General features: G+C 46.9%; 1 protein-coding gene across 1 annotated transcript in view; it reads left to right on the top strand.

Moving 5' to 3' along the window:
• The window catches only part of nbeab (neurobeachin b), a gene marked incomplete at both ends in the record, with an annotated part of 275,893 nt that overhangs the window by 147,537 nt on the left and 101,613 nt on the right, over positions 1-26,743 (top strand). The window contains 4 exons of the mRNA XM_080007466.1: positions 66-127; positions 5,109-5,173; positions 9,832-9,940; positions 13,007-13,173. Of these exons, the coding sequence (XP_079863592.1) occupies positions 66-127; positions 5,109-5,173; positions 9,832-9,940; positions 13,007-13,173 (403 nt within the window). The remainder of the gene's footprint in view (positions 1-65; positions 128-5,108; positions 5,174-9,831; positions 9,941-13,006; positions 13,174-26,743) is intronic.

Raw genomic sequence — 26,743 nt, 5'->3', positions numbered from 1 at the left:
TTAAATGTGCAGGGACGTGAGGCAAAGAACTCTGACTCAGGTTGGGATCCTCCTTCTCTCCTCAGGTCTGGTGTGTATGAAGTCCAGCACGTCTGTGGTGGAGCTCGTCATGCTGCTTTGCTCTCAGGTGAGATATTTCCGTCTCTTCCAACTCACTCCCTGACGCATGGAGCTGCATGGAGCCGCATGGAGCCGCATGGAGCCGCATGGCGTCTCTGGACCTGGAGCTGACCCATGTCGCTTATAAGCACATATTGCACCTCCAGTGGACAAATCCCCCTTTAAAGATATGGACTGCCATCTTATTTTAGGTATATGACAAAGCCTTCCACCTCGGTCGCGGGGAGCCACATTCTCAGGACACCGCACTGTAAAAAAACATGCGGGGTTGAACGGCGCTCCCCCTCCGTCGACGTCGACGGCGCGGTGAGAACGCGGCGCTCTTTCCAACTGCGACTCCGAGCTCCTAATCGCGAAAGCTTTTCCGTTGAGAGAATCAGCCCCGCCTCATGCAAAGTGCCGGTGACTGATCACCCCGGCGCTGACCCCCCGAATCTCTTGTTAAGCCCTTGTTTCAGGGAAGGTCAAAACCCCGATGTAGCAGTTAGAAGAGGAGATATTTAACATACCTTCTGTCAGCCCATCCGTCTTGTGCTGGGGAGCCCATAAGGAAGCCATTACGTGGAGCCTCTCTGCGGATCCAGACTGTAGGGCCGGAGCCTCCAGTGGGCAGACCGCTACTCTCCCAGCTCCACGGTATCCTCCAACCAAAGCCCCTTGTCGGGCGGGGGGCTTTGGCATGATGGTGGGGTGGGGGGGGGGGCTCGCATAATCGTCCATTTGTTATTGAAAGGCCGGGAGATGTACTTAAATGGGACTATGAGTAGTGAGTCAAGCTGTTATCGGTGTCTTAGGGAGGCTGCCGTCCCGGTTCTCTTTGTGGAGGTTTTTGCTGTCGATGGGGAGGCAGTTCGGTGTCCCCCTCCCTGTGCCTTTTTCCAGCTCCGGGATTTATCGCAGATGAGGGCGTCAGTGTGTTGTGAGGGCTCTGAATGCGAGCTCCAGTACCCCCCCCCCCCTAACCGTTTTCCACAGATAGCGTTACTGGGACTTCAGAGGGTCCCCGCCATTAGAGGCTCTGGGGATGAAACCCAGGCGGAGATATGGATCAGACAGTTAGGCCTTGAAACTGGACCCGCGCCCCGCCGGTTGTTCCGAAACCCTCCATGCCGCGAAGGACGGAGAACGATTCCGTTGTGTAATTATATTACACAACACCAGTCAAGAACTGCGTTTTACAACCTGGAAAAGGGACTCGAGCTACTGTGGAATTTGTTATCTTCGCGACAATGAGATCAAATCGTTTTTTAAATTTCCCGGGGACGGGGCCGATGTAGTTGCGTCAGTGTTTTCAGGAAACGCTTTTCGCAAAGCGCCAACTAGAAGCGCATCCCTCACGCCTCGGTGACCGTGATGCACAGCGACAGCACGCAGGGCGCTCAGCCGACCTTTAGCCCTGCTCTCTTCTGTGACCTGTCATTTTTGTGAATAAATTAGTGCTAATGATCCGCCTCTTCCTCGGCCGTGCATGCTAATCCCCGCCGTCATGGTGCGGCCTGGGCTCGGCCACGGCGCGGCTCTCCTGGGCTCGGCCGGCTGAGTGAAGAGGTGAAGCGGGCCTGTCTTTTTTTTTTTTTCTTTTTTTTTTCTTTTTTTTTTGTAACGGCTTGAACCTACGGCGGGCTCCTCGAGTGGAGCCAGCGAGATTTACTGATGGAGGGCGTCCAGATGTGGAGTCGGAGCGCACGGCAGATAAAAGCCAAACGGCTCCCGACAACTGACAGGTTGGATTGAAACACCAGGAAAACTTTGTGCCCTGCTGAATTTCACCAGAGATGAAAGTGTGAGAGGAGAGAGTAGGTTGGAGGGTCGCGGCGCTGAGCTGCCTTCCCTCCTGGAGGAAGATTCTGTCTTTTGAAGGGGCCACATAGAGTTTGTAGCGTGCTTTTTATTTTATTTATTTGTTCTTTTTTGCCTAAAGATGCACCGAGGGTTGGGCACCGTTGCCAAACCTGAATCTATACCAAATGTCCCACATGTCCCCTGCTGCATGTCACAGATTACCGCGCACGTCGTATCCCTTCCTTATTTTGGCCTCTAAACAAAGTTCCCTCGACCAGAGGTACGACTGTTTGCATGGTCTGCATTAACATCAAGGCTCAGATTGCTATTTTTCTCAGGGTGCAAGACAGGCTTGTATCCCTTTAAATGGGATCCAACTCCCTTCGCTGAAATCCCTGCAATTACAGGCCGCCCCCTTGGGGAGCTCTGGTTAAAAAAAAATTAAATAAAAAAATCTACGGCAGCATCTCAGCCATCAGCAAGTCTCTACCTCGGACAGGAGAGCGGATCTGAGGAGTCGATGTCACTTCCCCCGCTGACCTCACTGTCGTTTTCCTGGCAGTGCCCGGTTCTCACATCTGCTTTTATTTCTTTATTTATTTTTGTCACGTGAGCGCGGTCGGGGCGAGCAGCAGATCCTCAGAAGACTGCAGGCTGCACATGATCCCTGTCCAAATGGGGAACAGCTTCTTCAGAGCGGGTACTGTAGCAGGGAGGGAAGCAAGGCGGGGGGCACGGGAACATTTGGACACCACATGCTCAGCACTGTGTCAGCGCCGTCTCCTTGACTAAAAGCATCCTAGGGTTAGGGTTGTGTACTCTAGCATGAACCAATGTCTGTCTGGCATGACAACCATACACAAAGGAAAAATACAGTACATTATAATACCAAAGTCATCTCGTGTGTGTGTGTGTGTGTGTATATATATATATATATATATAGATGTGTGTGTGTGTGTATATGTATATGTGTGTATATATATATATGTGTGTGTATATATGTATACGTGTATATATATATATATATATATGTGTACATATGTATATGTGTGTGTGTGTGTGTGTATATATATATATATATATATGTATATGTATGTATGTATGTATGTATATATGTATGTATACAGAATATATGCGCACACTGATCAGCCACAACATTAAAACCACTGTCAGGTGAAGTAAATAACATTGATCATCTGGTTCCAAAGGCTCCTGTCTCCTATATTAGGCAGCAAGTGAACAGTCAGTTGTTGAAGTTGAAGTGTTGGAAGCAGGAGAAATGGGCCCTGACATCGCCAGACTAATTCCCACATGCGTATTAGTCTGGAATCTCTCTGTTCATTTTTTCGATTTCCAAGGGGCGCCATGTCTCTGGACGCAGTTGGATAGACCTACAACCAATCAGAGCAACAAAACGTGTGACGTAGCGTTGAGTGACTGAGTTGGTAAATTCAACTTTTACGAATCAAATCCTGTCAGAAGTATGGCAAACTCACCTTTCCTCTCAACAAAAGCCTTTTTAAACCATCAAGTTAGTTTAATACTGATGCGTTGGCTGATTCAACAGAGCGTGCCAAGTCAGCGGCTCTCCTCCGCACCGCACCGTATCAAACCCGCCCCGTACTAGATAAACGGCTGTGATTGGCCCGACTCTGGCCAGGACGGGTGCAGATCTGTTTGAATGGGAGGGCGGCCAGACGTGCTCTGCAGAGCAAACAAAACATGAGCTGCAGATGGGTCTGGCTACCTGGCTAGGAAAAATGGGCGAGCGTAAGGACCTGAGGCACTTTGCCAAGGGCCAAACTGGGATGGCCAGACGACTGGCTCAGAGCATCTCCAAAAAACGCCGTGTCTCGTGGGGCGTTCCCCGTATGCAGTGGTTAGTACCTACCAAAAGTGCTCCAAGGAAGGACGACCGGTGAACGGACTCAAAGGCCTCGACAAACCTACGTCTCACAGAGAAATCGACAGCGTCCCCTTGTCTGAACCCTCATCCCTTGAGCTCGTTTTTCAGGGGGCCCCACGGCAAAAGTCACAATTCAAAACACAGCACTAAACGTCAGTGCATTCTTTATGCATCACATACAAAGGGTTCAAGGAAATTAGGAAATCATTACAGGACTCTGATGCGTGTCCATATGAATATGATAAAACAAACAAGCAAACCAGAAGTCCTTGAGTGCATGGGCATTCAGCCGAAAAATAAGAGGGATAATGAAATTGTTTAAGTTTCAAGGCATTTATATCATTTAATCTCGGAACATTTCCCTCACTGCGCTAAACGAAAATCTCTGTTTTACGCCCTTTCGAAAACCTCAGTTTTTTTCCCTCTTCCTCCTTTCAACTGGAGCCGTCTCCGTTTCCCCTTCCATTTGCACCTCGGCGAGGGAGCGGGAGAGCCGAGGTTCCCACAGCGAGCGGCACAGAGCTCTCAAACGGCTTTTTAATCATTTCCAGAGCGTGTTATGAAAAAGCGAGCGCTGGCACCGGGGGGCCGGTGGAGCGGATCTGGTCCAGGATCCGTTCCAGGATCTGTTCCAGGATCTGTTCCAGGCTGCGGCGCCTGATGAGCCCGTTCGGTAATCTGTCACTGCAAGGGACAGAGGAAATGACTGTGTTTAAGCGAGGGGATACGGTTTCATCCCACAATTACATCTCTCCTGTGTTTACAGATCTTTTCACAGGGGAAGAGGAGACGGTCACACATGCCGTGCAGGATTTTGACTTTTTTTTTTTTTTTTTTCCCCCTCAACGGATGTTTGAATTGAGGGACTTTCTTTACTTGCTTGAATTACAAGCCATAAAATAAGTTTCTAGACCGCTGTCGGGGGTGCTGTGCGATCCAGCGTGCGGTTATGCAGCCTTTTAAGCATTAAAAAAAAGAAAACAGATTTGGCTGTTGGCATTTTACTTTTCAAAATGTTATTGCAATTCACTCCCCTCTACACAAACGCGAGTCTCTACATAACTGTTTTTATTGGTATTTTCTTATGACTTTATTGCCAAGTTATAAATCAACCTCTCCCTGGTTGCCCTTTTTATATTTTATCTCGTATAACTCAGAAGAATGTAAGGTTCTTTTTCTTTTCTTTTTTTTTTTTGTAATTTGATAAAGTCAATCAAATTAATAAATCAATCAATCTGCAGCTGCGGTTACAAAAAAAACCCCCAAAAAAACGAAACCCTCCACCCTGTTTGTGTTGCAGGAGTGGCAGAACTCCATCCAGAAGAACGCTGGATTGGCCTTCATCGAGCTGATCAACGAAGGGCGGTAGGTATTTGTGCACACTGAAGAGCCAATCACTTTTCCTATGTCTTTCCAATTGATACCGGGAAGACTTGGACGCCCATGTGAGCGGTGGTGGAGGGGCTGTTGGACTTCTGCTCATAACCAACACTGTGTTGGAAGCCGTGGAGGTTCATGAGTGTACGAGGTACCAGAGCACCTCGGGCGGGAAGTCGATGATCAGCGTGGTAGTTGTTCCATCGAACCTCAGGCCTTTATGTTCGGGGCGGCTCAGGTGGTGGGAGGAGCAGAGCTATTGGATCTGAACCGGTCACCGCCGGGTGGTGAGCTGGATCAGACGGCGGCGTAGGGTACGGGACGGACCGGGGGGGCCCAACCCGGTGGTTGGCGATCGCCGGGAACGAACCCCTTTCCGGAGTGATTCATCTTCGCCTCTAGAGGAGCTTCCGTTCAAAGCTGCCGCCGTGGAAGCGGCTGCGAGGGGCTGTGGCCAGAAGCTGGTACTGCAGGGGCCGGCGATGGCACCGAGCGAGGATCCGCTGGCGGACATCACCAGTGAGCGAGTCCTTCCGGGCCGTTGTTAAGATGGCAGACCGGGACCGGCGGGCCAGAAGGGACTGCTGCTGCACTGCTGGCGGAAGTGAGAGTTCAGGTTTGGGAGAAGTTTGGGGGGGACCACTGACAAGGGCTTTCACCTTCAAGTAGGTTTTGGCAAATTACTCCAGGCTGTTAGTGTGGGGAAATTATAAACTCAACTGGGGATGTCGTGGAGCACTTTGGGAACTGATAGGCTTGTGGGGGCAGGTCACTGAGGTATTCAGGAATCTGCGCTGTGGCAAAGTACCTGGAGTGCAGTGTTTCCGTTGAAGTCTGACATATTGAAATCTCCCCGGTCATAGTGTTTGGTGAAAATAATTCCCTCCAAGCACAATTTGAATTAGTGCTGGGCGATACAACGATAACGATAATTATCGCCATATTTTTTTCCTCAATGTCAAAATAAAATAGACTTGATGCTTTCGATAAAATAAATCCACCGACCTGTTCATTTCCGCGCTCGGCAAGTTGCAACAGAAAGCCAATCAGTTTGGATGATCTAAAACAAAGCCCCGCCCCCTCCCCCGTGGACACGTGCTTGTGAACACAGTAAACACACATGGAGCGTCCAGAGCTCTGAGAAGAAGCAGAAAGATGATGTGTCGTTTGGACACATACGTCCATGGTTTGCTGTTTTTTTTTATATTTAAGTTCCCAAAAGCAGACGGTAAATATTCATTGTGTAAAATATGTCGACAGGAAGAAGACGGACAACAACACAAACTTTATTATTTATTTAGGGCCTACTTGTCATATTTATATTGTTTTGGATTTTACCAAAATTGTATTTTAGTGAAATGTTAAATAAACCGGCTGCACTTGTTACTTATTGTTCACGAACGGAAATTATTTGATTTCAAGTAGTAATATTCATAATATTTACTTATTTATTTTTAAAATAGCGTTAACTGACGGGACAAATTTCATTTTTAATATTCAATAAAAAACATACATCTACATGCCTTGATGATGTCATTCTCTATAAAGCCTCCTTATCAATTGTTTTTAAGCTCAATAAACACAGGTAATATTTGACTGGAATCTCTCCTGTTTGTCCGGGAAATTGAAATCTCCCGATTCTTTCTAACGGAAGCTCTGCTGCAGTGTACGGTCAGCTGCCCCAAGTGAAGGAGCTTTGGTGTCTAGGGGTCGTTTTCTCCAGAGTCGAGAGGCAAAGCTTTCAATTTACCGGCCAATTTTGGCTCCAACTCTCACCTCAGGTCATGGTCTGTCTACCTGTCTGCCCATCTGTCTCCTTACATATGCTGCATATTTCTGCTCTTTATCTCTCGGTCTCTCTCTTTCCCTCTCTGTTTCCCCGTTGCTCAGCCCCCCCACCGTTCTCCCCAAATTCTCTCTCTCTCTCTCTCTCTCTCTCTCTCTCTCTCTCTGCACCCCTCCCTCTCCATCCCTCTCTCGTGGTGTTGTGTAGAGCAGATTAGGTCAGCTCAGCATCCCTGTCCATCTGCTGACCCATATGCCCGCGCCGGCTCCCCGCTCGGGCTGCAGCCTGAGCCCAACCTGGGTCCCTCTGGCCCCCATCGGCCCCTTCGGCCCCCACTGGCCCCTCCGGCCCCCTATTGTCCTCTTTGGCCCCTGTCGGCCCTGGAACAAAGGGCGTTCCAGGCAGCGGGGCCGCACGGTGCTGTCCAGGGTGCTGCAGACACATATCGCATCGATTCAGCCGAACTTAACTCAACACACTGATGTCGAGGTGAACTGGCCAAGTGTCCGTACACCGTCACGTACAAGTAGGATCTCATCAGATGAATGGGATATCATATGACAGGCCTACTCAACTGGCGGCCCACGGGGCAAATGAGGCCCATGTATTACTGCAGCCCTTTGAATAAATACATATCAGAAATACCTGAAGGACTTCAAGCACCTAGAAACACATGACTACCGAGAAGCAGTGTCCATTTAATAATAATTAATATAAAACCTGAGAGAATATCTATCTACAAGTAGTTCATTATCATTTCATTTTCATTGTCGGTTCATTACAAATTGATTCAGATAATTTGAACAGTTTAAAGGTGGTTTTGCATTTTTTTTTTTTTTTTTTTTAATGAAATAAAAATAACTTGTCTAATTTGTTCGGCCCCTAAGGCCCTTGAAAATGTCAAACAGAATGCATTTTGAATAGACATTTTCTATGATTAATTTCTAGGAAGAGTGTGATACTGTCATTACTAGTGCTTTAATACTTAATAACAACAACTTATTTTCTGATCATGTATTATTGTTGGATAATTCATCATTAAGTAAGAGTTTGTTCATTATTTCATTCTTGTGAAATATAGCTGTTTATATTTTGCAGCAAAGCCCCACATGCTAAATCCCACACATCTCATCTCAAATTGTCTATGTACTGTATGTGCGTGGTGTTGACATACTGTTATTATTCTAACCTCACTCTTACCAATCCAAGGGAAATGTCCTGACATCCCAAGCGGTCATCACAGAGACCTGGGAAGTGTGTTGCTAATTGGTCATTTGGTAAAAGACAAAGATAAAACCCTGAAGGCATTGAACCAAATTTGTCTTTTCTATTCCAATGAGCAGCAAACAAACGGAACACATTAGATAAGGCAAACTCCGTCTTCTGTCTCCCTATTCAAAGTTGCGTACAATTTTAAATTTAGTTCAATAAGGATTGCTGGACCAGAAAATAAACAGGGTTATAGTTTAAATACAATCTCTTTACTCCATGTTTTGCTGAAACACTGTAATTAATCAATTTATTGGTCCCAATCATAATTTTATTGCCATATTTTACAGATAATTTGGATTTATATTGCATAAGTAGTGTATCAACGTTATTTTTATTTTATTTTATGTGTAGCCTCAGCAAACCCTCTTTCCACCAATGTTTTCAGCTTTTCCCTCTAAACCGTCCCTGTCTAATAAGAGCTTGTCAACAGTTAAAGAGGCAGCAGCAGCTGCGGGATTACTCCGTCTCTTAAGGACGGGCAAAGAAATTACCGCCCGTATCAAACGCTGGATATTCAGCGCCCACTTTAATTAAAACAAAGTCGGCCTAATGGCGTGTAAAATGGCACATAATCTCCGCACAATAGCCGGGGTGTTTTCAATTATTAAATAGATTGGAATTTAAATGTGAGCGCAGGCGGAGGACCCGGGGAGACGTGGTCCGTGGCCCCCCGCTTGTCAGCAGCGCGGGATGGGGGGGCGTTCTGGTCAGTGAATAGGGACGCTCAGTCAATCAGAGCACGTGGCAGATGGGCCTGAAGGCCTTAATGACGCCCCCCTCCCCCCCTCAACGCGGCTGACCTGCAGTCTCGCAACGTAACGCGGACAAATGGCGCTGATTACCGGCGCTGCCTCTCAACTGCTGGAATGCTGCGCCTCGCGCCGCGTGCACAGTTCTGGGGGCAGTGTTGCTCCAAAATCTCAACACAGTATCATACCCCCCCCCCATCCCCCAACGCATCGGACTGCACGCCCAGTCTTGGCGGAGAAAAAGAAATGGAGGAGACAAGAGACTGTTTTGTCTGCGTTCGTTGTCTTGCGCTCCCAAAAATGGGAGCGCAATATTTTGGAAGATTTTGTTCAGAATTGTAATATATACAGTATATTTAATAATATTATTATTTTATCACTAAATTACTTGAGTAATATATATATATATATATATTTACTAGATATATACTAGATATATACTATATATATATATATATATATATATATATATATATATATATATATATATATATGTGCTGTAAACATATTATATTCCTGTTGAAAATCAGATTGTGATTGTCACCGACACACATTTTGACATTTTCTCAATGGAGGTGCTGACCAGCAGGGGGCGTTGCTTTGACGCTCCTCCATTGATACGAACGGCCGACAGACTAACACATGCAAGTGCGTGCGTGCGTGCATGCGGTTCGTCACACTGCAACGGCCGTACCTGAGCTGCTGTCCTCGCCAGTGCCACGATAATGGATGATGGCGGATAAACATCCTACATCTTGTCATGAATAATATACGGCGTATGCCCGGGCGTGTCATCCGTCCGATTAATTCCTCTCTCTCCCCCTCTGCTGCCGCTGAAGGCTGCTCTGCCACGCCATGAAGGACCACATCGTCCGAGTCGCCAACGAGGCCGAGTTCATCCTCAACCGGCAGCGGGCCGAGGACGTCCACAAGCACGCCGATTTCGAGGTACACGAGGCCTCCTTAGGCCCCCAACCCCCATCCCCCGCCACCACCATCACCATAAGACGGGAACATCAGGTTTACTCTCCCGCCAATTCCCGCGGGCAAGGCATTGTCTTGGAGTTCTGGAGTTTCGTCCCGGGCGCCGTGCCGTGGTCGGCCCGCGGCTCCTTAAACTGTCGGGGTGGGAGGCGCGCAGGGGACAACGGTCGCCACGGGGACCAATGGAGTGGTTTCCTCTTCATGTTCCCACTTTGAGCCCTTTCCGTTCACAATGAACGGCGGACTCAGGGTCATGGTGCCGCGGCCGAGCTACACAAGCAATATTCAGTTCAAAAGCATGAATATACATCAATACAGCATAAATACTGATCATATGTTTTATTTAAGTTATATTCAACCAGATGCTCCCATTGAATATTGCACCACTTTGCTAATTAACTCTCAATGAATCCTATTAGCTTGTAAATGTTGGTCTCACTAATCTTGTCCTTGCCCCCCCCCATGTGGATTAGGCCTTAACCTTGTAATTCCCAATCAAGGGATTTAACAAGCCAGTCACTAAGTGATATGTCAGTAATATTCATTTTACTTTTTCGTAAAATCCTCTGTTATACATCGATGAAAGGCCTGGTGGAATTACGAACGCAAAGGATCACTGCAGTTAAGAGTTATATTATGTCACTTACTCAGAAAATGGACGTCTCAGAGGACGTTCATCTCCGCGGTCCAGGGGCGCGCGTCGCGGCCCGTTCGCCGCGGGAACATGGACGCAATGTCGGGTCACAGCAGAACGGAACCTCCCCGAGGTTGACGCAGGGGTTCTGCTTAGGGTTGACTTTAATCTGCCGGGCGTGTCACCACGAGGCGGCGAGTGACAGATAGATGCATGCACACCCGCATACCTGCAAGACCATATCTCCATCCAAATGTGAGTGGCAGGAGGAGGACACACACACACACACTTCTCCCTACGTTCCCCTTTGCCGCTAACTACATGTGTGGAGTGGTTTTCTTATCGGGGAGCAGCAGCCGACCCGGAGCAGCCGCCTGACGTCGGGTCGCGCCGGATCCTTGACCCGCCCGGATAAACCGGAGGAGACGTCTGGATCTCCCCCGTCTACCTGCGCCCGCGCCTCCGGCCCCCGCCCCCCACTGCCCTGCGAACCAACCTCTCATCCGCCGCCACGCTGCTTCACAGCCGCCGCTCACGGACGGAGGGCCCGGGAGGAGGCAGATGCGGCACTTTCACAATTAAGTCGGTGTCAGGCCGCGGCGCCGCGCGCTTTAACGCCGCTGATAACGTTTGATGTTTGTCAGGACGGCGGCACGGTAACGGTGGATGACAAGCAGGGATTGAGTTATCCGCCCATGTGAGGAATACGGGCCGCTATGATATCTGACAGAATTCAAATTTAAGTCTGGAAATTCAATTAACTTTCCCGCCTCTGTTAGCAAATTAGATTTTGAATATTGGCGAGACGTCCCCGCCGAGCGGAATGGTGAGACGCTCTTGTTTTGGTCGACGAGATGAAGTCAGACGGGCTCCTCTGCCTCGCTCCTGAGCCGCCTGGGAAACTTTAGAACTGAAGTTTCAAACGTTGTTTTCTAACCTCTGATTTTAATGAATTCAGTATTGATCTTGGGTCTCCTACAATTAGCTCCACATTATTTAAATCATAGGTGGGTTTTTTTGGGGGTTTTTTCCCCATCGAGAAGCCATCTTGGATTCTGTCCGGTGCAGTGTGTGTCGAGCAGTTCTCCTGATGGTGGCGATAAACTAACCTTCCAAAATTCCGCAATGTTGAAAATTAATTCAAAATCTGCAGCGTTCACCGCAATGTAAGTGCAGGTAAAAATAAATGTTAATCTACTGCAACCTCGTGGAAATGATGAATAAAATCAGAGATGTCACAGATCATGCTTTTTTTTGTCAAAATCTGGAAAATGAATGGAATATTTCAACCCTGCATATAGTTGACTTTTTGTAAATTTCATACATTTATCTTAAATGCATTAAAATGACTGCTAACTGAAGTTAGTCATAATTTCATTGCAGGATGTATTGTATATTTTTAATTTCCTTATTTATTTATTTATTTATTTATTTTCTCTTTCAACCTTTCTTTATTTCACTAAAACTGCAGTAAATTATTTTTGCTTTTAGTATGTATATTCTACTCAGGGATATTGGAATTGGAATTAGGATCTAAACAGTCATTATTGGATATTCTGTGATGGTGCAAACGTCTTTTAAATGAAGTAGTGATGAAGTTGAACTATCGTTCATTTGGCTGGTGACCCCCGGGAACCTTTTGAAGGACTCCTGGGCGGTCCACGGACCTCACGTTGATACTAACAGCTAGAACTATAGATTCCATATCGAAAACAAAGATGGCGATAAAACAGATGATATGGCCTACAATTTTTCATTTCATTGCATGTTTATGTACATAGAAATTGTACACAAATTCTTATTTTTTTTAAATGTAATGTTAAAATTTTACATTCTTTACTGTTGTCCTGTAAGATACAAGTCAGACTCCTTGTGCCTGTATGTGTGGGCAGACTCGGCCAATAATTCTGATGGTTCTTGTACAGTCACAGATCTCTCTGTAAACTAGCGGAGCCTCTGTCAACCTTTCCTCTGTGTTGGGTCTTGGATTTATGAGGCTACTCTCCTTTTGACCTGTGACGGCAACGCACAGCGCTCCCTAACAGGGACCCTGTCCTGTCTGCAGGGAAGGGCTCGCAGGCCGCTCACCATGATATACTGCAAACCGCCAAGGGAGCGGAAACCTATCTCTCAGCTTCCCACTAATCCCTCCATGCACTGTGCTGTGTTGAATGAAGCCGTATCAGTTTCCCAGTGACAAACTCTCCATTAGAGGCTCCGTCTTTCCCCTCGGCTTCATGCAAGTCAAATAACCTTAACTCGCATGGGGATGATGTCATTTTTGCCGTGGAAACCCAAACCGCCAAAGAAATAATATAAGCGATTTTTTTAAATTGCGTCTTCATGTGACTTTTTTTTTTTTTTACCTTCCTCTTATACCCGCCTCACACCCCCAGTCCAACTGTGCCCAGTACGCCGCCGACAGAAGGGACGAGGACAAGATGTGCGACCACCTGATCAGCGCCGCCAAACACCGAGACCACGTGACCGCGAACCAGCTGAAGCAGAAGATCGTCAACATCCTCACCAACAAGCACGGTGCCTGGGGCGGCGTGGCCCAGAGGTAAGACCCCCTGCGGGGCACACACGGAGACACACACGGACACGACGTGGGCCGAGGCAAAGGCCAAAGCCGCGGCGATGAAAGGGGGGGGGGGGTGGGAATAAAATAAGTTACCTGCTCTGTGCAGTGGGCAGGGATGAGATAGTGGGACCACCAAATAATGTCATTTTCCCAGAATCCAATAGGGTCAGCAGACGGGTCAGCAAACGCAATTACAGCGCGGAGCGGCTTAATCCCCTGGAGACGGCTGATTGGCCGCCAGTCAGAGGGGGCCGGGGTTGAAGAGAGGTGGAGGTTTGGGGTGGTGGTGGTGATGGTGGTGGTGGGGGAAGGGGGGGGGGGGGGGGGGGTTGGATGCTTCTGTGGCGATGTCCGGGAACTCAGTCACGCATCGCAGCACACGGTGCTAGTTGGAGCCCTCCCACCCCCCAGGAGTCCTGTTAAAACAACGGCCCGCTCTCACTCTCACCTCTGGGCTGCACACTGAGACCCCTCCACCCCCCAAACCCTGGAGGATTTAGGGTCCAGAGTTGGTGGTAACAGGCTAACTCTGGTACTGAAATGCACTTGTCTCATACTGTGCATGAGGGTGATTATCAGAAGTGCTTGTAGAGTGACCATTTCAGGGTTTTTTTATAATAACATTATTATTAATAGTAGTAATATTATTGTTATTATTTAATTCCCTTTTTCAATTATTTTTTTATTTTATTATATTGTATTTGTATATACCTATATATATTATATTGTATTTTTATTTATATTTTTTTTGTAATTTTGTTTTTGTATCCTACAGTATTTTATATTAGCTTGTTGCTTTGCATTCAAATGTTAGACATGTGCTCTGACGATAAAGTTTGATTGATTGAATGTGCCCTTTCATTTGGACGTAACCGACTCTTGTTTCTGAACGTGAGACGGTGATGATGTTTGTAGTACACATGTCACGGCTTTATGATTATTTTGTTTTGGGGTTTTTCCAGTGCCCTTGTGGTTAGAAAGTAAAAAGGAGCGTTGGCTCCTGTTCCGATTGGGCTGCGAGCTCCACCCGGGGCAGGCGGAGAGGGGGGCCCCCCGCACTGGCACGCAGACAGAAACCGCCCCTGACGATTTGCCAGAAACAAATGTCCCTGAAACGGTAGTTTGGGTTTTACTATTAAATTTCGAAAATACAACACAGATGTTGTTGGCTGTATTCACTGAAATTGAGTTTGTCACATTTCCTGGGTTGGGTGGAATGTCAGGAAACTATGACAGCTTTTGAGGGATAATTAACTTCACGTATTTTAATATAATTGATTTTACGGCGTAATAGAAACATTTTGGATATCGTTGACAAATGGGTACGTTTGATTTTTGTTTTTTAATTGTTTGAGTGACACGCTGCTGCTACTAGGTTCAACATCGATCAGCCTCGATATGTACATTTAAGAATATGACTTTACACAGTAAACCATAGCGTGGTTGTCGGTGCAGCCGTAACCTGCATCAACCTTGGCATTCAAGTGGATCTTACTTTGACACGTCCCACCTACATAAAGATTGTTGTCAAGACCAGTGTTGGCAAGACCATCTAATCCGAAACCAAGTCACGGCTGAGATCAAATCAAGGCCAAGACCAAGGCAGGGCGGGGCCGAGTGGAGACCAGGACCAGACCAGTGCGAGTCGCCCACTGCATCACACACTTAGGATAAAATGTGGAACGTGCAAACCGTAGGCACTCCTCAAATTGATCGGAAATATTCACATTCCCCAAAAAAAAGTCCACAGAAAACAAATGAAGATTCCCCCTTCATTCACCTCTTTTATTGGCACATATATTTTTCACATATATTTAAATCAAGTGTGCCATGACAAACGTCTTGATAAAATAATAAAATAGGCATTGCAGAGGTAAATTTTATGTGGGCGGATTTTTATGAGCAAAGTTTGTTTTTGGCCGTAATGACCACATCGGGTGGCCTCTATTCCATCCTAGACACTGATCTTAATTATTGCATATTTTAAAGAGTTTGGCAACCCTATTGTGAATTATTGTAAAGGAGAATTAACATTTAAAAACCGCGCCTATTCCTGACTGATCAAGACATGCCTCAATGATGGTTAATGTATTGTTTTGCTAGAACCTTAAATGCACACATCTATCCTATGTGTTGGTTTTAAACTAAATTATTTTGAAAATAAACCCATGCCAAAAATAACTCTAAAATTACAAATCATGTGAATCACTGGACTTAAATCATGTGAATCTACCGAATCCACCGTGATGCAGATCCTGTTCCAGAGGCGACGACTCCAGATTAGCGACGCCATTTGAGACTCCCGCACGCGCTGTTCAGATCCGCCACTTTCCGGATTCTGTTTTGGCAGTTAGCCGCCGCCGAGCGTGAATGCACGGCGCCTTTAAATAAAATAACTGTTCTTATTCATCGCTGTGGCAGAGATATTGCAAACTCACCAGTTTATTGTGGAGTGGCAAGCTGTAACAAGCCGGGAGCAGACGGACGCAGGTCATGACAGAGGCTCTCTGTGTGGGGCGATGGGGGATCTACCTGTACAGCCACCCCTGATCCCGGGCCCAGTCACCTAGACGCAAGACAGGTGTGGCTGCTTAAACCACAGCTACCCCACGCCACAAACGCGTTTCAGGCAGCCTTTTACGATGCGTTTATCACTCATGTTCATATCGAGATGACAATGAAAATGCGATGTATCGGTCAGCACTTGCTAGCGTCACTTACACCGAGCTCGCTGACCTTTCTTTATGCTTCCTTTCTAATTGCCGTTAAAGGTGTGACATCTCCCCTCAGACAGCCACAGCTTCTTCTCCTGTCTCCCGCTTTCACTTCCTCGGGGTGGGTGTGAAGGGGGGCGGGGAGGGGTGACAGCCGTTAGCAGTTACCAAATTTTCCAGTTAGAAATGAGTGAAGTTATTGGTTGCATTTGAAGCAGGAAGTTGTACATCCATTCAGAGTAACAATGTTCACAAATAAAACAGAAAATGCACAGGAAATTAAGTAATATCCCCGCAGTTGTGGTCTCGACCGGTCTCCTCTTTGTCTGAGGCCGAGACAAGACCGAGTAAAAACACGGTCGATTCCCACACAAGACCGAGACCTTCAGAATGTGGTCTCGGGACCAAAACCGATCTGGAGTACTACAACACTGTGTCAGACCAATAATCAGATAATGCTTCCTGCCACACGCCAAAAAATGTTCAGGCATGAGTTGAGGAACATGAAAAGAGTTCAAGGAAATTGCCGTTGGATTTTTTTTTTTATATAAAAATGCAAATCATTTCACACATGATGAGCAATATCAGTTCATCCAGTTTGTTGCGTGGTGAATGCACATTACAGAGAAATATTCCGGTAAATGTTTGAAGCCCACGTCAGCCGAGGCGCACGGGTGCAACGGCGTGTTTCCCTCTCCTCCGGCCTTCCCTCTCCTCCCCACCCAACCCCAGTACTAAATTTGGGCATTAAAAATTTGAATATATTTGAATATTAAAAATAATAAACCGTACAAATTGGAATGGGATTATAGAGGAAGATCTGCAGCCCTACATAATATGAGGCAGGTTGTTTTAATGTTGTGGCTGATCGATGTATACACACACTTAAATATATTCAACACTGTTGTTACATTTACGGCTATTTTAACTATGTCCAACTATGTATTCAGCAAAAGAATTTCATAAAAGTGATGAAACACCAGCGAAAGTACCCGTGAAAAAATGTTGTGGAGTGAATACTGGGGCCTTGTTCAAATATTTATAGAGACCTTCTCATGGGCATATAGCATTTGCATTGAAACAAAAGGTTATTGAGCGTGGGCACATTGTGAATGGTGCCGCAAAACTTCTAACAAATTCAAATTTAATGGTAACCTGCTGGCAAAGAAAAATGATGCAATATGCTCTCAAGCTCAAGGCGGTGTTGCAGTTGAGGAGCTTAGTCTTATTCAATGCTACATTAACTTTCCCATTTATGCTGCCCTTGTAAAATATAAGGCCCCCGAGCACTGAGGGCTGGCTGTCTGTTATATGTGACTGCTTGTGTGTGTGTGTGTGTGTGTGTGTGTGTGTGTGTGTGTGTGTGTGTGTGTGTGTGTGTGTGTGTGTGTGTGTGTGTGTGTGTGTGTGTGTGTGTGTGTGTGTGTGTGTGTGTGTGTGTGTGTGTGTGTGTTTAAGTTGTTAGTGTTTGTTTTCACCCTCATGCACATAAATTGCATTTCTTTTTCCCCCTCATAACTCCTGCCTAGAGACACACCATTGGATATTGATTGTTTTTTTTACTATTTATAATGAACAAAATCCCTCTTAGGCTGAGAGCAGGTGCACGCTATTACTCTGAAGTTATGCTGCTTGTTCAGTATGTTAAATCTATTTTTTGGGCTTTCTCATGTTCTAAAATGAACATAGCCGCCTGGACCGTTGGCCAGTATTAGGCTTGTTGTAAATAATAGAGTTTATAGATAACTACTCGCAGTACATGAAGTACATTTAGGGCTTGAAAACTGATTCTATTTCCAATCGGTTGGTTTCGATCAGAGCCGGTATTTTTAAGGTTCCGGTTCTAGGGTCTCCCCCGCAACTTGTTATTCCATATCAGCCAAGAACAAAATAAAACACGTTTATACGTTCATGCGATATCCTTAAAACACATCTGTATGATGTAGGGCTGAATGCGTTTGACTTTGTTGGGAAGTTACGCAACCATTTATATTCATCAATTCATTTAAATATTGAATTCCTTTGTAAGACTGATGAAATGTTTTGGTTATGCACGTCAGAAGGTTTGCATTTGTCTCATTATGTATAAAATGTCAACATATCGATATAACATAGTATCCTCCTCCTCCTCATCCATATCGGATTCAACCACTATTGAATGAAATTGTGAAATCCTGACCGATGGCTGGAGCAGCCCTGTTTCAAGGTCTTTACAGGAATAACACGATTGACGTCATATAATTAGAAAGGATTTGGCTGAAAATCAATGGCTGCTGAGGCGTACGCGGCTTGTTTTAGGAAAACACTGAGAGAAGCATCGATATATACGTTGAATAAAGGCCGAGACGGAAAGGAGTGTGGAGTCAGAACAGGAACAGTCTGCCGCTCGAAGACAATTTAGTTTGAACTATTAGACGGAGTAAAAAATATATTTATATATATATATATATTTTCCCGCCATACCTTGTACTCAGAGCTTTCGTCAAACCCCACGTATCAGAAATCTCAGCTCTCCCCAACAGGGGGCGTCCGTCGCGGAGCTCCTCCGTCGACTCGATTGACTTTTCGGCGGAGACGACGGGCCGAGATTCCCTCCGCCGCGCGCGAGACGCGGCGAAATATTATTTCGAGTTTTTTTTTTTTTTTTTTTGCTCCTCGTAAAATATCGTTGCTCCGGGCGTTTGCGTTCCTCCCGTTCAGAGCCCCGACGGCACCGCAAACGATCCCGCCCCCGTTGGCCTGCGCCGCCTTCATCCGTTTGATCAATGAGTTGCTCGGTCCGTTTGGTACAGTATGAGAATCCCCCTCACACCCCGTCCCGCAGCGACGTGGAAATGTGCCGCTTCGGATCTCCCGTCGCGCGAGGAGCCGGCCAGTCGGGGCCGTTGGAGGGCCTCGCATCGCACCGGGCGCTCGCCCGATGATGAATGTTCCCGCCCCGTATTGAGTCGGCGCGGGAAAATCAATGGCGCCCAAATTGAAACAGTATAGGGCCGTATTGATCCGCCACGCTAACTCAAAACGGGGAGGTTTTGATACAGCCTTCCAGGACAGCTCTGCCCAGTAATGACACACTATCAATTTTGGCTTTGCACTGATAAATCAAGTCGAAAATTGGATGTCAGACTTTCTCTTTTTTTCCAGGGCAAGAGTGATTTTCCCCCCTGCACCTCCCGTCCCCGCTGCTGTTGACCCCTGACCCCTGCCGGTGGATTATAAAGTTCAGCCTCGTCTGAAGTGAAAGGAGACGTCAAGGCGAGGCTGATGAATTCACTGAATAATAATGTTCCTCTTCCTCGTCTCAAATCCTCTTTACTTCAATGGCCGCGCTTTTTTTTTTTCCCCCTGAACCCTCGTCATGTCCCAGACGTTCTAAGAGGATTTAATCCATTGTGCGCTCGGGGACAAAACCAAATATCTCAACTTATATTATCTTTTTAAATATTTAACCCTTTATTTAAATGTTGTGTTTTTTTTCCCATTGAAATATGAATTTGGTTCAAAAGTTTGCGCTTCCCACTTGTACCATTTGGGATCGTTTGTTTTCTTTCTTCATTTATTTTACTCTTGTTATTTGCAATTTATATTTCATTTAACGTTTGTTTAACCGGGGGAGCCACATTGATATGTAATCTCTTTTCAAGAGGGCCAAACAAAAAAACATATGTCAATTAAAACAGCCAAACGTCCATAACGTCTGAAATTGCCGAAAAAAAACAAAACACATTTCCATACTTACCTGCGGAACCTGGCAACCCTGCTGAACACTTTGTGAACTTTGCTTTAAGCCGCGCGTTTCCGTGTATTACGGCTCGTTCCGAGGTGTCCGGCCGATCAGAAACGGAGAATGGGTTGAACGACGGGGAATCCTCGGTTCTGCCGCAGGCGGTGACGGCTGACAGAGCAGCAGCCGCTCACACCGACCTTAACCCAACCTGACGGATCCATCGATTGTCAACATTTCTCCTATATAATTACTTTTTTTTTTTTTTTTTTTTTTTGTGGCAGAGGGGGAGAGAGGGGAAAATGGCGGCGCGTATTGATCTGCGGAGGAGGCGGTGAAACAGGCGTTTCCCTTGACTAACAGAGAGTTTCATCTGTGGCGCGTGATGAATGGTAACAATCTCCCTGCGGATAATAACTTTGTGATGGAGCGGGCCTTTCTGCCCGCGCTCCGCACGGCGTCTCCGGTCCCGCCTGAGAGGGTTATCAATTCTAATGCGGCTCCAGAGGAGCGGGCGAGGGGGGGGTACTCACAGCGTCTTCAGAGGGGGGAACACCGACCTGGTGACCAAGGTCTCCCGGTTTAGCCTGAGATGCATCCCCCCGGGAGAGACCGCCTGCACTGAAGTGCGTTTCGCTCGCTTTCCGTCTGCCTCTTCACAGGCCGTATCCATGGCAACGCTAGCATTAGCCCTTGAGCCGTGGCATTTGGCTCTGTAAACCTACGATTATTATTGGGTACCGAGACAAACTTGGATGAAGTTATTGTGCTCTCAAAACTGGACATATTTTATGCCGTGGTTACGCGGTTTGGGGTCCGTTCCCTAGTACAGCGGTTCTCAAGTGGCGGTGTCCGGGGGGGCCCCCCGAGGGTCCTTCCAGAGGTTCCAGGGTCCAAAGCAAAAATGGTTGATAGTTGCACATCACCATATTTTCATTAAAAAGACATCAGCCCCATGATAGAATGCACAATGATGACTGTTCTGCTGTTTTGTTTTGATCTCCCTAACAAGAGTCTTCTCAGATTTTGGGTCCTAGGGACAAAATCTTATCAAACGCCGTCCGTGGCCGAATGCATAATCAAATTGAGGCTCCTTGAAATGGCGAGGTTGAGGAGGCCCCGCCCCGGGAGGTTGAATGTCACGCCGGGACGTCTGAGCCGCCTGGCCTCCGCCACGTCCTCCTGCGTGACGTCGTCGCCTTTGAACATTATGCTCCTTTGTGGCGGCGGGGCGGAGATTCTCCTCGTCCGCGTCACTTCTTGACCTCCGCCCGGCGCTCTGCCTCCCCTCGGGGCGCTCTTAACCTTGCGCACTGCGGTAATTATCTCTGGAAGGAGGCCCACTCACACCATCATCAATTTCACCGGACGGAGAGAAATAGAGCCCGGCGTCGTTTTCGACCGCGCCCCATTTCCGATGAAAGATGGGGGTCCGCCAAGCCGTCCGGGCCGGGGGGAGGGGGGGGTCCGGCCGCGGATCGTCCTTCCCTCCCTCTCGCCCGCGTCCGTCTTCATCAGCCGGAGCGGATGACGCTAGAGTTAATCTCCGCCATGTTGTTTTGCTTTCCCCCTTTTTCTTCTTCCTTTCGTCTCTGTCCAACGGCCCTCATGCCTCCCTCTCGTCCCCCGGCGGCTCCGCCGATGAAAAGGCGTCTCTCTCTCTCTCCCCCCCTGCTCGCAGGAAGCGCCGGGTCCCGGCCCCCGTCGGCATCGGGGTTCGTCCGCCGCGGGGGTTGAGCAAAGTGATGATAAGGCGAGAAGGAAATTTCACCGGATGAAAGCGCCGCGCGCCATTCCCGCCCCTCCGTGGTAATCAGATCACCATGTTGGCACCGACCGCTGCCTCAACAGACGATGGAGCCTCAACCGTACTGTTACAGTGGGGTTTTTTTGGGGGGGGGGTTTGTTATTATTCAGCTCGTGCTTGACTTTGAAAGGGAGCGTTGATCACCATGTGTTTGCCGGTCACCACTCCGCACTGCGGTGCCGTTACGTTGGTCTCCGGCCCGCTGTGGGGTGTTGAATAATGTGCGAGGCGGTTCCAAACCAGAATGCCGCTCCGGTTTGCTCACACGGTTGTTTCCGCTGTTTCCCCGGCGCTGGTTTGCCGTCTGGTGGGCCGGGGCGCTGACGGCGAGGGCGGCGAACCCCACCCCGCCCCCACCCCGACGGAGCCTTTCATCCGCTTGTGTCTTGTTGAAGGAACAAAAAGACTGTTGTGGCGAGGGAAGAAACAGCCTCTTGGTAGCGCACCAAGGCCTCGGCGGTGCAGGCCAGGCTGCCATGACAGATGAAGTGTTTGTTTCCTCGTTGGGATATTTATTTATTTACTTTCTTACATATTTGTTGTTGTTTTATCGCCATGGTGATCCCACTCGTGCTTTGGTGATTTTCAAGGAGGGCCGAACGTTTTGGGAAAATAATGGAATTGCGATTTCTTTTTAGACCAATATTGCGATTTGGATTTAGTCTGCGATTTTCTTTTTTTTTAAGTTCCTTATCGTCTGTATTATTCACTAAATAGAAGCAATAAATCATTCTATGCTATGAACAACACACATTGGGTTCAGTCAACATATGAACTGCTCTTTCCTGTCGGCCAGGCCTACGTGTTATGATGAAATGAATTGATGCATGAATTGATATGATAAACATATCTTTGTAAAACAAAAACCCTTAAATATGAAGTTGTTTATTTAACTTCAAGCCTTTTAATTGTTGGAATCTGAAAGTTAACATTCAAAACATCATCAAGCGGTGTTTCAGCAGAGATGTTATTTTTTTATTTTCACAGACAAAGCGTCCACGTCACGCACGGTTCCCTTCCATCAGGAGACGCAAAATGAAAAACACAAATTTAGTGCCGTTAAATTGCGATGTCAGTTTGAATTCCATTGACCGCTCAGCCCAAATTTCAAGGATCCATTTAAATGCAATCAATACATTTCACCGAAATAAAGTTAACAATGTCCATATAATCTATAGTCCATATAATGATCCAATGACCCAGCAAAAGGCCACTGTCTGCACAATTCCTTTTAAAAACTGATGTATGTTCAGTGTTTCTGACACACACAGAGGACAGGGCACGTGTGTGTGTGTGTGTGTGTGTGTGGGTGTGGGTGTGGGGGTGTGGGTGTGGGTGTGTGTGTGTGGGTGTGTGAGTGTGAGTGTGTGCGTGCGCGTGTGTGATGGAAACCAGTCACTGCCCTCCTTTGAAAAGAATTGTCACTGATTACTGGTATTTATTACAATTATCCCCCATTCATGTGGCCAATGGAAGCTTTTAAAGGGGATATAATGGTGTGTTATTGAATCAGCCAGCTTCCTTCCTCTGGAACGCTCAGCACAAACCTTCTCTGTGGGACCGAGTGGGATCGCCGCTCAAGCGTCAGTTGTTTAACAGAGAGATCGCAGCCGCCCTCTGACCTAACCCTGAACACGCCACCATCGGCCGTAAGTCACTTCAGGGATGTGAGGTCAACCCCCGCCTTTAGCGGGTCATTTTAATGAATTATTTAATGTGGTTTGGTGATAGAACCTTGCGAGGGGTTTGACATCGTTGCCAGACCTCGGAGCTTCGCGCAGGCTGCGGCGCTTCGTGCATGCTGTTGGTTATGTCTCGGTGTTGAGTGTCCCTTTTCCGGGGTTTTAATGGACAATAAAAAGAGCCTTAAACTGTGAGCGATAACCCGCTGGTGGTGCATGTCTCAGAGCGCAGATAGCATCTCTGTGGACCATCTCTGTTCTATAAAACTACAGGAGGAAATAAAACATTGTCTTTGCTCCCAGAGCAAAAACAATGACGATATATCACAGATGAATCCAATACAAGCCATTTTTTTTTTTTTTTTTTTCTTTTTTTTTTCTACTACGGTTGTCAGGCGGCTCCGTCTTTTTCTAAGATGGATTTTGCGATTCAAATTGTTACCGGTTCCTTTTTATTTCACCCTTCTCAGTTGGAATCACGCCTGTCAGACTCTCTACCACCTTCCGCAAACAGAGCAGATTCCCAGCAGACCCGGGGTGTTATATCTGGCAACGCACAAACCTCCAGACCGACTCGCTTGGGAAAGATGTGCTTTAAATACCCATTTGAAAGCAAAGGAGGAGCGAGCACCGACTTTTTACACATTTATCCTCCTGCACTTAGCGGGTCTGAAAGCATCCATAAATAACTGGGCTGCCGTATCCTGTTGGTTATCAACGCTGGAAAATTAGCTTTTAAAATGCAGTTTGAAATCCATTTGGGTGATTGATGGGTGGCGGGGCTAATAAATTTTGCCAGTTTTCGAGGAGGCGGGCTCGCAGCCATTCTTCATGCCTGACGCGAAGCTGAACACATTTAACGCGGAAAATGCTGGAGTCAGGTGGCGGCTCCACCTTATAAAGAACGCCCTCGGAAGGGACAATTTGTTGTCCGTGCAGGGACGATGCAGGAAATTACCAACGCGAGACGATCTGGGAGGAGAAACGGCGCGGCCCGAGACGTGGAAAACGCACGGCACAAACGACTCCGCGGAGCAGGAGACTCGGCGCCCGGCAGGGGTTCCCCAACCGCCGACGGAAGCTGCCAGACGGCGAAGGCTGCAGGGGTTGGAAGCGCACATGCGCGCACACTGTGCAGGTGGTGGAAGAAGAGGTGCAGGGGAAGTCCCCGGGGAGGGTGGGTGAGGGGCGTGAAGGGACGGACGGGGAGAGCGGTGGTGGAGTGCGTGAGGTTGGCGGCGGGTCGTGATGTCCGGAGACGGGTGGTAGCGTCATAAAAGCGTCCCGACGGCCCCCCGGGCTGCGGGGTCCCGCTTGATATGGATGAAATGAACAAAATGGTGTTATATTGGTTCGACCTCTCACGAGGCCGTTGTCAAAATGTAACCGCAAAATCTATTCAACCTCTACCCCAACTCTACTCCACCTCTACTCTACCTCCCTCTATTCCACCTCTACTCTACCTTTACCTTATCTCTACTCTAGCTCCCTCTACTTCTACTGCACCTCTACCTCTGCCCTACCTCTACTATGTAGTGAACTGACGAGGGAATCCACTTTTTTTTGTCGTTAACGTGATGTAAATACATTTGATTTGATTTGATTGTCAAACTTGTCAATATAAAGACCATTATCGTCCATTATTTATCTGTTTGTAATTTGTGTCAATAGGTGACACCAGTCTCTGTAGGCGTTAAACATAATTACGGGTGAGATTGTCCTGGCAGTCATAGGGAGACGGCCTTGCAGTCGTCTCGTTTCGACCATCTGTGCTTGACACCGACACCTCTCCACACTGCGCTGCAGGGAGGTGAGGGGAACAACGCTGGAACGCTGGAGCGTTGGTGAAAAAATTATCAGGAGAAAGGATCGTGCGACTGCTTTTCACTATTAGATCTGTGAGTGTGTTCCTTTTTCCTTTATTCAGAGAGGATCGTGGCCCTCTTCAAGGTTCCTTCATATATATATATATATATATATATATATATATATATATATATATATATATATATATATATATATATATATATATATATATATATATATATATATATATACTGATCAGCCACAACATTAAAACCACTGACAGGTGCAGTGAATAACATTGATCATCTGGTTCCAATGGCAAGTGGTGGGATATATTATTATTATATATATATAGTGGTATATATTATTATTATATGAGGCAGCAAGTGAACAGTCAGTTGTTGAAGTTGATGTGTTGAAGCAGCGTAAGGGCCTGAGCCACTTTGACAAGGACCACATTGTGATGCTGGACGACTGGGTCAGAGCATCTCCAGAACCACAGGTCTTGTAGGGTGTTCCCGCTATGCAGTGGTTAGTACCTACCAAAAGTGGTCCAGGGAAGGACGACCATTCAACCGGTGACAGGGTCATGGGCCCCCAAGGTTCATTGATTCACGTGGGGAGTGAAGGAGAGCCCGCCTGGTTCGATCCCCCAGAGGAACTACTGTAGCGAATTTATCTATCTATCTATTTATTTATTTATTTATTTATTTTTGACCACATCAGGATCGGTATTTATGCAGCCGACAATGTCCCAGTTTTAAATAAAGATAACAAACAAAACAACATTGATTATTTATCCTGTACTTATCCTGTACTCCGTTCTACGCTACTTTTTGCTTACTCAGCAAAATAAGCACAGTAGTCCAATTAGACATGATAAATCCATCCAGTTTGTTGGCACTCGCCTTTAGACACCACTCTCCAGGAAGCGACGCTGGGTTCATTGGAATCGTGGGACACTAATTTGTTTCGTAACTGATGACGCATTCGCTGGAACTCGGGGGGGGGGACTCGTCTTTTACATTTTTTTTTATCTATCAAAAATGTATTTGTGTGCTCACTTGTATTTATTTGTTTGCTTATCGATTAAATGCTCTCAAATGTAGAAACTCAAATAAAAAATATATATACGTTTTTAAAATTGATCTGAAAATGTTGCACTTTTTGACAAAATTGGTCGGTCAAAACATTGGTTAATCTGTGGGCTACGACTCAAATAAATTGGGACCAGCATCAGATACAAAAATCTGGCATCCGTCGAGCTCTAATATATATACATATATATATATATATATATATATCAGTTGGTATCCGCTCTCGTGCTGACCACATGATCTAAAACATCACAGATACTGTTCTTGGTGCATTACAAGGAAAAAAAAGAAATCCACGCACACACGTACATCCAAACTGAGAACATATGCACCGACGGGGACGGACCGACGTGGAGAGGGTGGGGGTGGGTGGGGTGCGGGGACAGGGGGGGAGAAATAAAAATGTTAACATCCAAGACATCTGGGTTAATCAATCATTACCCCGGCTCTGGTTCGCTGATCACCGAGTTCATATCGAAGACAAATGAAAATACTTTGGCCCGACCTACATTGTTGAGCGGGGCTGATTCACCGCGGGCCGAACAGATCCCATGAATCACATGTATTTAATACCGTTAAAAGGAAATCTTCAAAGTGGCGGACGCCGCCCAACCCCCCCCCTACCCCCCCACTGGCACGCGCTGTCTACTTGGACCACGTATTACACCACTAATCTCCTGCAGTAATCGCTCAGTTGCCGAGGGTGGATTAGTATTTTT

Source organism: Zeus faber (assembly GCF_960531495.2).
Source record: "Zeus faber genome assembly, chromosome: 9".
Taxonomy (NCBI): Eukaryota; Metazoa; Chordata; class Actinopteri; order Zeiformes; family Zeidae; genus Zeus; species Zeus faber.
Note: the sequence above shows the minus strand (reverse complement) of the source record. Positions and strands in the feature narration are given on the sequence as shown.